General features: G+C 29.1%; 2 protein-coding genes and 1 pseudogene across 2 annotated transcripts; 2 read left to right on the top strand and 1 right to left on the bottom strand.

Annotated features, from left to right (window-relative positions):
* Positions 1-2363: 2363 nt before the first annotated feature.
* On the bottom strand, positions 2364-4050 carry LOC124928865 (annotated as a pseudogene).
* Positions 4051-9915: 5865 nt separating this feature from the next.
* LOC124932060 (geranylgeranyl diphosphate reductase, chloroplastic-like) lies at positions 9916-11424 on the top strand. The gene has a single exon (XM_047472663.1). The coding sequence runs from the start codon at positions 9953-9955 to the stop codon at positions 11327-11329; it is 1377 nt and encodes a 458-aa protein (XP_047328619.1). The 5' UTR covers positions 9916-9952; the 3' UTR covers positions 11330-11424.
* Positions 11425-12616: 1192 nt separating this feature from the next.
* LOC124932953 (cilia- and flagella-associated protein 251-like) lies at positions 12617-14191 on the top strand. Its single transcript, XM_047473670.1, has one exon. It carries the CDS (start codon positions 12672-12674, stop codon positions 14016-14018), a length of 1347 nt encoding a protein of 448 aa, XP_047329626.1. The 5' UTR covers positions 12617-12671; the 3' UTR covers positions 14019-14191.
* Positions 14192-14454: the final 263 nt, after the last annotated feature.

Genomic DNA, 14454 nt, shown 5'->3' on the forward strand with positions numbered 1-14454 from the left:
AAACATGTGTTTATAATAATAAAAAAAATCCGTGCCATAAATAAAAACTAGGTTCATAATAACTAAAAATCTCGTTGAAATAATATATTATTCTATCGGTATTAATTAATCTCGATGTTAAAAATTTTTTCCGCATTAAATGCTATTGACATTTTCCGTAGAAAAAAAGTAATTTAACTATTTTTTATACACCTTCTGTGGCACATGACTAATATGTTTAGTCAAACAGGATTATAAATAAGAAGTTACTACAAATAAAAATAAATGAGATATATGTTATCAAAAGTTAAATAAAACTAACATTAAGAATAGCTTTTAAATGCAGGCATAGACAAAAATAAAAGTAAACAAAATCACAAAGGTAAATGAGATTTTGAGTTGATTTATGTTTTAAGCTTAAATTGTTATTTTTTTTATTTTTTTTATTCGTACTGTTTGACTTTTTGTATTTAACAGAGCTAAACTTAAGAATTAAGCTAGTAATTTGAAATATATATGATTGATATTAGAGATAATTAATACAGTAAAAGATTGCTTTCGTTTTTTAACTTATATCATAGGAATAAGTTCTTAATAAAAAATGTGTTTTTTTAGTTTATTTGATATATATATATATATATATATATATATATATATATATATATATATATATATATATATATATATATATATATATATATATATATATATAAAATAATAGAGATAATAGGAGCATGCTCTAATGTTGTAGGTTTAGTTACTTCATACTTGAGATTTTTTTTGTAAGGTAATACATACCAACACGATTTTAGAGCCATATATATTTATGAATTAAATTATTTTAAGACTAAAAAGAATTAGTTAAAATTATTAGCGATAATGTTTTAGTACACGTAAAATTTCATTCAATTATTAAAAAACTAAATGTAAAATCTCAGTGCTTGTATTTAATGTTTTAAACAATCGGATTGGGTTCAAATCCTACTAATTTACATAGATGAATGATGAAGTTGACAAATATGTTGGAGTTTAGAATTGGTGATCTTCCATTAACCGGATCCGATTATTACTAAAATAGAATGTAAACTGTTTAGATGGAAAATTAAATAATCTTGAAAGGGGGTCGAATAATTCTCATTAAGAGTGTATTGTCATTTATGTCCACATATATATATGATGTATTTATTCATTTTTTCCAAGAGTGTGACAGTAAAAATGGAGAGAATAATGTGTACGAGGATTTTCTAACTCATTGTTTTGTCATTTAGTTAGTTGAGATAATGATAAATGTTTTAAAAATCAAGAAGGTTTGAATATTCGAGATCTTAGTTCTTTAATAATGTTTTTCTATCAAAATGGTACTATAGATTTATAACGGAACCGAATAGTCTTTGGGCATCGATGATCAAATGTAAGTATGGTTACGATTGGTCTAGTTGGTTCACAAAATGTCTAATTATTCAGCAGGGTGTAACATTTGGAGGTGAATTTATTTTAATTGTAAAAAATTTGTGAGCAATTTAGATTCATTGTGGAAGATGTTTTTTCGATCAGTTTTTGGAACGACAGTTAGTGTAGTGTCAAGAGTCTAAGTCTAGCTACGATGTATCATGAACTTGCTTCCATTTTCATATATAAAAATGTCACAGTTAAAGACATGTTTGATCCTCGATCTAGTTTTCGCTAGCCGAATTAGTTATAGGAGAAGATTAAACATTATGGGAAGTTTGTTTCATAATAGAATTTTACTTTTGGTGGATGCAAACAAATGTTTCCGTCTGAACAAGACATTATGCGTTGACAAGACATGGATAGTTTCATGTGGGGACATCGCTACAAGTTGTTCGCTAAGATGAGTTCATACACTAGTAAAAAAAGAGGTATCAGTAAGGGCGAAAACCGTTACTGAAAGCATCAAAACTCGTTACTGAAAACCATCAGTAACGGCAAATAAATCCGTTACCATTCGTTACAGACACACTCGTCACAGAAACTTCTCAAGTATCAGTAACGGCTTTCGAAAGCCGTTACTAATAGTCACTGAACAACAGTAACGGTACTAGCCGAGGTAAAACCGTCACAGAAACTTCTCAGGTATCAGTAACGGTTTTCGAAAACCGTTATTGATAGTCATTGAACAACAGTAACGGTACTAGCCAAGTTAAAACCGTTACTGTTGTTCAATGACTATCAGTAACGACTTTCGAAAACCGTTACTGATACCTGAGAAGTTTTTGTGACGGTTTTTGTTTTGTTAAACCGTTACATAGCAAATTACAGTAACGGTTTTTTAATGCATAAAACCGTTACTAAATAATAATCGTTTTTTTATATATATATTTCATATTCATTTGTACCTATATAAACCTAACATTCAAATATGATCAAAATCGAATCCCCCAACAATACCTGCAAAGAGGGACTTTACAAAGATCAGGATTATCGTAGATGGAAGAGTGGAGTTGAAGCAGCTGCCACATTCGCTTGCATCGGTAACAACCGCGGTTAACTCTCCTCTTGCACGTTGAGAAATGGCGGAACAGGAGCTGCAAGCCTTGGTAGGTTGCGAACTTCTGACATGGAACCTTCTTCTTCTTCTTCCCCGGCGGCTCTATGTCGTAAGGGCCTATGTTTGTACATCCTTCTGTGCAGATGTATCTCTAAACACTACATTGCTTCGCTTAGCTATAAACACAGCCTCTTCTCCTCCCTACGCTTTCTTCTCATTTTCCTCCTCTGTTTTCATCAATATTAGTTATCAGTATTGGAATTTCATAAAAATTGGTTAGATATGAGATTGGATGTTTACCGATTCAATTTCGTCTATGAACTGGAGAATCTCAAGCTCCAGGCAAGGATCATTCTCCTGGAGGAACTTCCATCCCTCTGTTTTCTGAACAAACTTTATGTTGGCTGATACAAGTTTCATGGTGCGGAAGTAAAGCTCGGATGCATCACAGAGCCTCGCCAGCTGAAGCGTATCGATGGCGTCGTAGATCTTAAGCCGTTGAATCAGTGCTTTCGCACATCGTTGCTTCAGCAGTTGAACGGAGAACACATGAGACAGTGTTAGCAGGTAAAATCCATACATGTCCATCTCTTCTTCTGTGCATCTGTAAACAACGTTGTAGAAGAAAATTCTCTGTTACTACTACATACTACTCATTATCAATTCATTCGTGATGATGATTTTAGGCTTTACTTATTATCATTGAGAGAAACTAACCTGGAGGAATAGAGAAATCGAACGAAGACGGCGACGGCTTCGGTAAGAACGCCTAATATCTGAATTGTCCTATTATTATCGAAACTCTTATTCTGCCGATGATCTTCAGCACAGGAGACGTCGATGCCTGCAAATCATTATTATAATTTAAATGTCAATCAAATAAGTCTTCCGAAACAATTCATTTCTCAACTGTTCCGATATATCTACTGCCTGCATAAGAAAAAGCTCTAAGAACAATAAATCGGCTTTTGTTTTGAGATTTAGATTGAACAGAAAAGAAATTGAATATAAAATTCTCAGATTAATCGGAGTCGCAAGTGGAATAATACCAGGATGCTGGGGTGGACAGGAATGCGGATTCCTCCGGTAGTGAGAACATGAATAACTTCGTCGGAGTATATCTGCTGCTACTGATCGGAAGATAATGATTGACCTATATAAACCTAACATTCAAATAATTTAAGAAGTAAAACCCTAAGATAAACAAATGAAGAAGTGTTTACTTACCTGAATGCAGAAGAGCGACGACGGAAGAATTCTATTTGAACCAGCGGCGGAAGAGGAAGAAGAACCCGCGGAGGAACCGGAGAAGAAGAAGACAGAGCGGAGAAGAAGAAGAAGAACTTACCTGTTTGTAGATCGAAGGCGGCGAATTACGTACTCTTTCTTGTTTGCAGATCGACGGCGGCGGCGGAGGAAGAAAACGGAGGAGAAGAGAGAAGAAAGAAAGAAGAAAAAAGAAAAAAGAAAAAAGAAAGAGAAAGGCGTAACGGGTAAAATTAGAGTATCAGTAACGGCTTTAGATAAACCGTTATAGATAAGAATCCCACAAATCTTATCATGAGACAGTATCAGTAACGGTTATACTAAAACCGTTACTGATAACCTTGTAGAAGATGAAACGTCAATTAACGTATTAGTAACGGTTATGAGTAAACCGTTACAGATACGTATCAGTAACGGTATCTGTCTAAAACCGTTACTGATAAGAATCTCACAAATCTTATCACGAGACAGTGTCAGTAACGGTTATATTAAAAATCGTTACTGATATTTTTGAAGTAGACGAAACGTCAGAAACGTATTAGTAGCGGTTATGAGTAAACCGTTACAGATTCTTATCAGTAACAGTGTCTGTCTAAAACCGTTACTAATAAGAATCTCACAAATCTTATCATGAGACAGTATCAGTAACGGTTATACTAAAACCGTTACTGATACCTTTAATTTGAAAAATTAAAATTAACTTGTTATTATCTGTACGGTTTTTTCTTATGTCCGTTACTGTTTCCTTCTATTAGTAACGGTCTTTAATAGCCGTTACTGATATGTTTATAACAGTAACGGTCTTTAATAGCCGTTACTGATAAAAATCTTCAGTAAGGGCGTTCGACCGCCGTTACTAAGCATCGTTACAGAAACCTATTTTTTCACTAGTGATATAATATTTGTTGGAAAAATTTTGAGAGTCAAAGATTCCATAAAAGATCTCGTGTTTTGAATGAACCGTTATTCACGGTAGAATTTTTACTGATGATATGTGCATGAAAACATTTTGTATTATGGTTAGTCGTTGTCGTATGTGTCACGAGAAAGTTGAATCGACAATTCACTTACTTTTGCATTGTCGAATGGTGGTTAGTATCTGAAGTCTTTTGTGAAGTATCATTGAGGTTCATTGGATGATGCACAAGTCTTTGAGTAGTTGTTGGAATAAAAAATGGATTGATGCGGATAATATGACGACTATAATTGAGTTACCATCCCAATTTTTTTTTTGTGGAGTGTCTGGTTGAAGAGAAATCGTCGAACTTTCATTAATCGTAGTCGTCTAATACGTATCATTCATAATGCTTTTATTATAATGTTTTCTGATATTCATTCTGGAAAGCCGATAGAGTCCGTCGAAGAATTAATTATTTTTCTCGAAACTTACGAGCGCAATAACATATTGAGTAAAATTTTTTATTTTTATTATGTTTAAAATTTGTATTATTTTCAATTCATTTCATAGTTTTGTCATCGTATGTTTAAATAATTTTCATCATTTTTAATCTACACAAACCTTAAAAAAAATATTTAGAATAATAATCCTAACAACTCTTAAATTTTTTAATATATATATATATATAATATTTAAATAATTATAAATCCTTTATAATTAATTATAAAATAGTATTATTATTAAACTAATTAAATTTAAATACCAAATAGTTTTAATTAAATTTGAGATAATAGATTAAAGAGTTGTTTTTAAAATAATACCAAAAATAAGACAATTCACTCATTTTTAAGCTCGGACCAACTTAATTTTAATGTGTATCTCTAATTTAAGAGACGGATAAACCAAATTTAACTAACTAAAAATTATTTATAAAATTGTATAGTATAAAATTATTTAGGAAATAAAATGTATTTTATACTTAAATTAGTTTTTATATATTTTCTCTCTGTAAATCAAATTTATTTCTAAATGATCGAAAGTTTAGTTTATTTTTCTCTTTTAATAATTTAGTCTCATATATTTATACAATTGTAAATGATCTAATTCAAATCTAGTAAACATAATGGTTATAGTTTATGTCAAAACTATGATCATGGTAATTTTTTATTTAATTTTTTATTTTGTAAAAAAAATAATTTTTTTTTTCAGGATTTTATATATCATAATAAATGTTTTATCAAAGTTGATTAAAATTTAATTTCATTTTAATTTAAAAACTTTTATATATATTTTTTTAATTTATATTTTTTATTTTGATAATATTATTTAATGTGTTATACTTAAGTTATCAATAATAATTGAGTTTATAATACATATATCTGTGTTTGCTTTTATGAACTCACACCGTGCCTTTAATATAAAATATGTTTTTTTTTTAAATAAATCAAATCAAAATGATTATTAATATTTGTGTAATATTTTATTTTTCAAAATAAAATAAGTCTGGATCAAGCAAAAGGTTTTAGTGAAACAATATCAAGCTAATGAAAAGTCTGAATGTATTTGATTAAGTTTTAAACAATATCTATCACACTTTTAATCATAAATAAATAAATGAATGAATTGTTAAAAAAATAAAATATTTAAAAGTAAAATATTTAAAAGTAAAATAGAAAAAAGAATTATTTGTGTTTATATTATATATACTTAATAAATATCATATAAGAGATATTTATGATCAATCGCGGTGTGTCTGCACTCTGCACTGACATTGACATTTTGTGCCGATTAGTCCATCAAAATTAGTTATTTAGTTTTCATAAATATATTCTTTTTATTTTAATATATAAAAAATAAAAATTATATTAAATAATTTTATTTAATTTACAATATACATATTCCAAATACAGTTAATAAGTTTTCTGAATTAGTTAATTAAAAAATAATCTATACAGTTTTATAATTAAAAGTTATTTAGGGACTGAATTGTATTTTATACCTCAATTCAACATCAATAAAATAAGAATTCTTCAAATAAATCATAATATTTGTTTTCATATATTTAATTCAATTTCTATTGGATAGTCTATTTTTTTTTCATTCAATATTTTTCTCAGTCAAGTTTAGCCCAAATTTAACTTATTAAGGAATAAAAAATAAAATTGTATAGTTTAAAGTTCTTTAGGAACTCAAATATATTTTATACTTTAATTAGAAATAATTAAAATAAAAAATGTTTTAAAAGAAACTCTAATTTGATTTTCATATATTTTAAATTACAGTTTTCTTATTTTAATTTTACAATTCACTTTTATTTATTATATTTTAATCTCTCAAAATTGATAATTTCAAATAAATTTTTAGATAATAGGTTACAAGTATAAATAAAAAGCACCTGATAATAAAACTGACACATCTTGTGTTTTCTTATGCACTAATCGCACAACCTAATGTGCTTAACAATATGGACAGCCCAAATTTAAACTATTTAAAAATAGTTAATATAATTAAATAATAAAAGTTTTTAAGGATTAAAATATATTTTATACTTATATTATTTTTCATATATTTGAAGATATATACAATTCTTATTTTAGAACTATTTTTATTTTTATTCTTTTGTAATATTTTAAAATTTATCCAAAAAAAGTGAAAAAATATTATTAACTATCAAAATTTTAGGAAAGTAATTTTCTTGTTTCAAATTCTAAGTCTAATTATATCTCTAAGATTCAAATACAAGGTAAGCATTATTGCTAAAGTTTATGTCCAGTATGGTTTATATATAATAATCATATATAGATTTTGAATAAATATATTTCTTTCTTTTAAATTTCAACAACAAATTATGTTGTCATAGGTGAAATTACAAAATGTATTATTACTAATACTTGCAAGTTTTATAAAATAATCTGTGTCTATATTTGTATATAATTACTAAATAACATGTATTACTTGAATAATATATATTGAAAATAAATTTTTATTTATAACATGTCATGCGACTTGTTTTTTTTAATAAATATATTGTTTTAATTTTAATATATAATGAAAAAATTAGTATGATTTTGTTATCAAATAATTTATTATAAATTTTATAATATATATATATATATATATATATATATATATATTTGGAAATAATTATTAACTGATAAAAATTAATTAAGAAATGATTGATAACCTAATATTGGTTTTCCTTTATTTTACCATAATTTTTCAATAATAGTCTAATTTTATTTTTCTCATTCAGCCTTATAAAATATATTTTAAACTTAAATATATTATAACTAAAACAGAAAAATGTTTTTTTTTTAAATATATAATATTTTTTTATTCATTTTACTTTAAAAAATTTTAATTTTATTTTACAGTTTACTTTTATATTATATTTTATTATAATCATATCTCTTAAAGTTTATAAAAATAGTTCAAAAAAAACAATCAAAATTTAGTGACATGATAATTAATTATAATCAAATACCTTCTTTTATATAATTGATTAGTTGATGTCTACGATGGTTTATATAAAATAGCCTAATATCAGTTACATAAATATATAATTTTTTTTATAACTATTACAAGATTTGTCTATACACTACTAAAAATTATAAAAACAATTTACACTAATAACTAACTATATACTTTATAGAAAAAATTAATTATTTTGAGAGTTGATTTTTAACCCCTTAAAGTTTAAATAAGTTTTATTTTCAAAAAAAAATTAATATATATATATAAAAAAAAAATAATTCTAATTTAATAATTGTGATGTATTTTGTTATAGTAAGTACTTCAAATTATTTAGTCTAAAATATTTGTATTATTACCCTTATTTTCGTGTAGATTTTTTTCGTGCTTTTTTGTTTTGTTTTTGTTATCATCCTTATTTTCGCGAATCTAAATATATTTTTCACCTATATTAAACATAAATAAAAATACATAAAATTTTAAATAAATTTTTATTTTTAAATAATCCATTTTAATTTGTTTTTACTATAGTTAAATCTCTCATAATCTATCCAAATCAGTTGAGATAAGTATGATTATGTATAAGAGATATTAATATTTTTTAATTTAAATTTAAATTAATACCATGTAAGTATTTAAGCTTACATGTTAAAGTTTATGTCTAGGATGACTTATATAGAATAACCAGATATTAAATAACATTTTTTTTTTATTTCTAAAAGATTTGTTATAAATAATTGAAATTCTAATCAATTTTTAACAACTTAATTTAACCCCATAAAGTTTACAAAAATATAATTTAAAAAAAATAAATTAATATATATATAATTAATTTAATAGTTGTGATGTATTTTGTTATATTAAGTATTTGAAAATTATTTAGTCCAAAATATTTGTATTATTATCCTTATTATCATGTAGCTTTTTTTCGTGCATTTTTTTTTTTTGTTATAATCTTTATTTTCGTGAATCAAAATATAATTTTTACTATATTAAACATAAATAAAATTATACAAATTTTAAAATAAAATTTAATTTGTTTAATAATCTTTGTTTTATTTTTTTTACTATAGTATTATTATATATATAAGAGATATTAATATTAATTTTCTTTTAATTTGAATTTAAATTAATAACATATAAACATTTAAGCTTATATGTTAAGTTTAATTATGTCTAGGATGGTATATATAGAATAACTAAATATTAATTGACAAACATTTTTTATATTAATTGACAAACATTATTTTTTAAAATTTTTTAAAAGATTTATTATAATTAATAATTTTTTAAATTTAATATATAATAAACTTTGCAACCATAATTATTTTTTTTCTTATCTGAATGACGATTTAACTACTTATAGTTTAATTAGTTTTAATTTCAAAAATTTTAAAAACATTTTAAAATTAAGTAAAATATATTATTTAATTTTAATTTTTAATTATACTTATAATTTAAATTAGTATTTAATTAATAGTCACAAGTGTAAAACATTTTTTTTTATTGTGTCTGCACAACGTGCCTATAATTTAAAGTAATTATTAATTTTGTTTTGTAAAAAATAATTTTAAATAAAAAAATTAACTGTTTTTTAAACTATAAACAACAGGTAAAAATATAATTATAAATAAATTTAAAAATCGTAATTTAAAAAAACAAAATATTTAAAGATCATTTTTTGTCTATAGTTATCATTTCCGACCAATGTATGGAAAAGGAGAATCTTTGAGGTATAGTTTATTAATGAAAATCCTTAATCAATCAATCAATGTTATTAAATGTTATTGCTCTTTGTCTCAGATCTGAGTTTACAACCCTAGTCTAAAATGGCAACTCAGATCTATTCTCTCTCCTTCACTTCCGGCGTCGGCGGCCTTGTGAATATCCGCCGATCAAAACCATCCCGCCGCAATCTCACACCTTTCATCTGCGCCACTAAATCAAATCCAACCATCCACGGCCGCAAGCTCCGAGCCGCCGTCATCGGAGGCGGTCCGGCCGGTTCCTCCGCCGCAGAAGCCCTAGCTCGAGGCGGCGTTGAGACATTCCTCTTCGAACGCAGCCCCAACTCCGCCAAGCCTTGCGGCGGAGCAATCCCTCTCTGCATGCTCGACGAATTCTCCATACCTCAACATCTCATCGACCGTAAAGTAACCCAAATGCGAATCATCTCCCCCTCAAATCTCTCCGTCGATTTTGGAAAAACCCTAAAACCCGGAGAGTTCATCTCCATGCTCCGCCGTGAAGTACTTGATTCCTTCCTCCGATCCCGCGCCGAATCTCATGGGGCCACCGTCATCAAATCGTTAGTCACAAATCTCGATCTCCCTTCTTCCCCATCGGATCCCTACACCGTTCATTACCTCAACGGTGGGGACCGTCGTTCCCTCTCTGTAGATGTCGTTGTTGGAGCTGACGGAGCGAACAGTCGAGTTGCGAAGTCAATCAAAGCAGGGAATTACGCTTGCGCCATCGCCTTCCAAGAACGTATCAAATTACCCGATGATAAAATGGAATACTATCAGAACCTAGCTGAAATGTACGTGGGTAGCGACGTCTCACCCGATTTCTACGGGTGGGTTTTCCCTAAATGCGACCACGTGGCGGTGGGGACCGGCACCATGTCATCCAAAGCCGACATAAAAAAGTTCCAACTTGGCATGAGAAGGAGAGTCATGTCAAAAATCGAGGGAGGGAAAGTTATTAAGGTGGAGGCTCACCCGATTCCGGAGCACCCACGACCGATTAGGGTTCGGGGGAGAGTGGCTCTAGTAGGGGATGCGGCAGGGTACGTGACGAAATGCTCGGGGGAGGGAATATACTTTGCGGCGAAAAGTGGGAGGATGTGCGGGGAAGGGATTGTGAGAGCGTCCGAGGGAGGATCGAGGATGATCGGGGAGGAGGATTTGAAGAGGGAGTATTTGAAGGAATGGGATGGGATGTATTTTACGACATTTAAGTTCTTGGATTTGTTACAAAAAGTGTTTTATGGTAGTAATGTTGCAAGGGAGGCATTGGTGGAGTTGTGTGGAGATGAGTATGTTCAAAGATTGACATTTCAGAGCTACTTGTACAAGAAGTTGAGTCAAGGGAATCCATGGGAGGATTCTAAGATGGCATTTAACACAATTGGGAGTTTGGTTAGGTCTAAAATTATTGGGATGGACATGAACACTATTTCCAATGTAATTCATCATCTTTGAGCTTCTTCCAATTGACATGAACACTATTTCCAATGTGATTCCAATGGACATGAACATTATTTCCAATGTAATTCATCATTTAACACAATGCACAATAGTGTAATCTTGTCTGACATAAGGTATTATTCTTTCGATAAAATTTTGATGTTAAAAAAACATGAAATGAAATATATGTTATCAAAATGGAATATAATTAAGTAATAGCATTTTAAATGCATGCATAAACAAAAGCACAAATGTAAACGAGGTTTTGAGCTGATTTATGTTTAACTTAGATTGTTGAAAAAGTTAATTTTTGTTAGTCTTATTCTTACTGTTTGACCTTTTGTATTTAACGGAGCTAACCTAGAGATAATTAATAAATATATTTGATGATTACTGCAAAATATTGGTTTCATTTTTCAAACTTTCATTATCAACCAAAGGGAGCTAAATGATTGATTAACATTCTAATAAAAAATGTGCGTTCATTTTTTACTAGTTTATTTGATATATACATATATTTATATATTTAATTTTAAAGATAATAAAAGCATGCTCTAATATTTACCGATGTTGTAATGTAATAAATACCAACTATTTTAGCGCCTTTGTATATTTATAAATTTTTAACAACCAGACGGTATTATAAAATGAAATATTTGTAACTAATGAGTCTACTTTTAATACATATATCTCTTTAATAAAAAAAAACCTTACTCAGTAAATAAAATAAATGAAAACAAACAAAATAAATAATTTACAAATATACAATAATAACATTCCTTTTATAAGAATTCTTAGTTTCTTACTTTCTTATAATCATGTTTTACCTTAATTAAACAAATTAGTCCAATTGTTATTGTTTTTAACTGTAATTGAAAACAAAAAAAAAATTAGACACCACACGGATTGACACGAAATTAATTCAACAAATATATATCCTTATTTTAATTATAAATTATATATATATATATATATATGGCTTGTTTGAAACTTTTAAGTTGTTTAACTTGTTTTTTCTTGCAATCTTTAATTCTCAAAATGTTGATCCTTGTTGGTGATGTGTTTATTAGAGATTTTGTTGAATAATAAAATTATGGTTGGAATTAAAAAAAATATATATATGACTGAATTTAAGAATAAAAAACAAACTGAAAAATATCATTCTGTTTCAAATAATCCAACTATAACAATAATAGGCTGTCCCATAAATTTTTAAGCCATCAAACTCTGACGGTTGACTTTTGTTTGTGATTATGTTGTTTTGGGGCTGCCCATAATTCACGCTCACATACATATATAATATTTTGCCTACAAATTTTAAATTAATTTCAACTTTGAAAACTTTTATCCATAATCAATGACAACACATGGAAAGCAACCAAATGTTGGCGGCAAGGAGAGAACGGGGACATCTCCCACTGTTCCTCGTCGCGTTGTCTCCGCCGCCGCACAACCCAAAACAAATGTCAAGCCTTCTTCTTCCACCGTCTCGCGAAATCTAAAGCCAACCGAAAAGTCGCCGGCTCTAAACCGAGGAAGATCGTTCGACAACAAGTCCACCCCTTCTAATGCTTCGCTCCAAAAGAGTCACAGCACGATCGGGCGAACAACAAAGACCTCGCCCGTTCCCAAACCCCTTCTCAAATCATCACAAAAGACAGATGTCGTGGGCCGTTCGGTGAGACCGGGAATCGGAACAGGCCTCAATAAGAAGGTAGCTACTAATAGTAGTATTGTTTCTAATAGAAAGGTAAAACCTTTGGATGTCGTGAAAGCTCCTGTTGTTGCTGAAGAAAAGAATCATGACGACGAGATCAATGGGGAAGAGGAGGTGGTTGTGGAGGAAAATAACGAGGGATTAATCGCGATTGTTGATTCTGATCGTGAAGATGATGAACAGCAACAACACGAGGATGAAGAAGAAGAAGAGGAAGTAATAGATGATGAAACCAGTACAACTCCTGTTCAAATGGGTGAAGAAAAGGAAGAACAAATCAACATTGAAGAGCAAAGTGAGAGCAAAATTGAAACCAGTACTGATCATGATGATCTTCCAATGGATGAGGGTCAGGAGCAAATCAGCAACATTCAAGAACAGAGCGAAAGCAACATTGAAACAGGCGATCATCTACTTCCAATTGGTGAGGAAGAACAAATCAACATTGAAAAGCAGAGCGAGAACGAAACTGAAACTGAAACCAATGTGGTTCCTCCTCCAATGGTTGAAGAAGAAGAAATCAAAATTGATGATCCTAATCATGAAGATCAAGAAAAGGAAAAGGAAGGTGAAATTGAAAATGAAAGAGATATAAATCCAGAGGAAACTAAGCAAGAAGAGGAGGAGAAACAGAAACAAGAAGCAGCAGAGCAAGTAAAGGAAGAAAGCCCTCCTCAAGAAGGAGGAGGAGAGAAATTCTTGAAGGCATCAGAAATAAGGAAATTAATGGAAGCTCAATCAAGCGGAAAGGATCTGACATCATCAGCAACTTCTTCACCACGACAGCTGGTTCGTGGCAGCAGCGGCATTAACCGCGGTTCCTTCAATAAGAAGGAATCGCCCGTGGCGGGAGCAGGTCCAGCTCCGGCTGCATACAACGAAGTGATCGAGGAGACGGCAAGCAAGCTACTAGCAGAAAAGAGGAGGAACAAGGTGTTGGCATTGGCAGGGGCTTTTGAAACTGTCATATCTCTTCAACAAGACTAAGAGAAGCTGTTGATTATAATTCATTTTTTTTGTAATTTATTTATACATAGTTTTCTGTACAAAAAGCAATTTGTAAAGAATATAAGGCTAATTTGAATCAAACCATTTAGTAAAAAACCTAATTCACTGTAAATATTTATATATGTACACATATTATTCAGAGTATATGTTTTTATTTTTACAATAAACACATGTTGATGTACATTTCTCAAATCAAATAAAATTAAATATATTTTTCAAACAAATTTATACAAGATATATCATTTTCAAACCATCTTAAAGGAAGCTCAAAATGGGAGATTGTGTATTATTGATTATATGTATTAATATATATGCATATATATAGTTTATAAACAGATAAAATGAATAGGAATCTAACATTTCTGTTGTGTATTCTTTTTACCAAGTGAAAAATAAATCTTTCAGCTTTGACAAT

The sequence above is a fragment of the Impatiens glandulifera genome, chromosome 3 (genome assembly GCF_907164915.1).
Source record: "Impatiens glandulifera chromosome 3, dImpGla2.1, whole genome shotgun sequence".
Lineage (NCBI taxonomy): Eukaryota > Viridiplantae > Streptophyta > Magnoliopsida > Ericales > Balsaminaceae > Impatiens > Impatiens glandulifera.

Excerpts from the sequence above, each read along its gene's own strand:
- LOC124932060 (XM_047472663.1), top strand. The coding sequence starts at position 9,953 with ATGGCAACTCAGATCTATTCTCTCTCCTTCACTTCCGGCGTCGGCGGC.
- LOC124932953 (XM_047473670.1), top strand. The coding sequence starts at position 12,672 with ATGACAACACATGGAAAGCAACCAAATGTTGGCGGCAAGGAGAGAACG.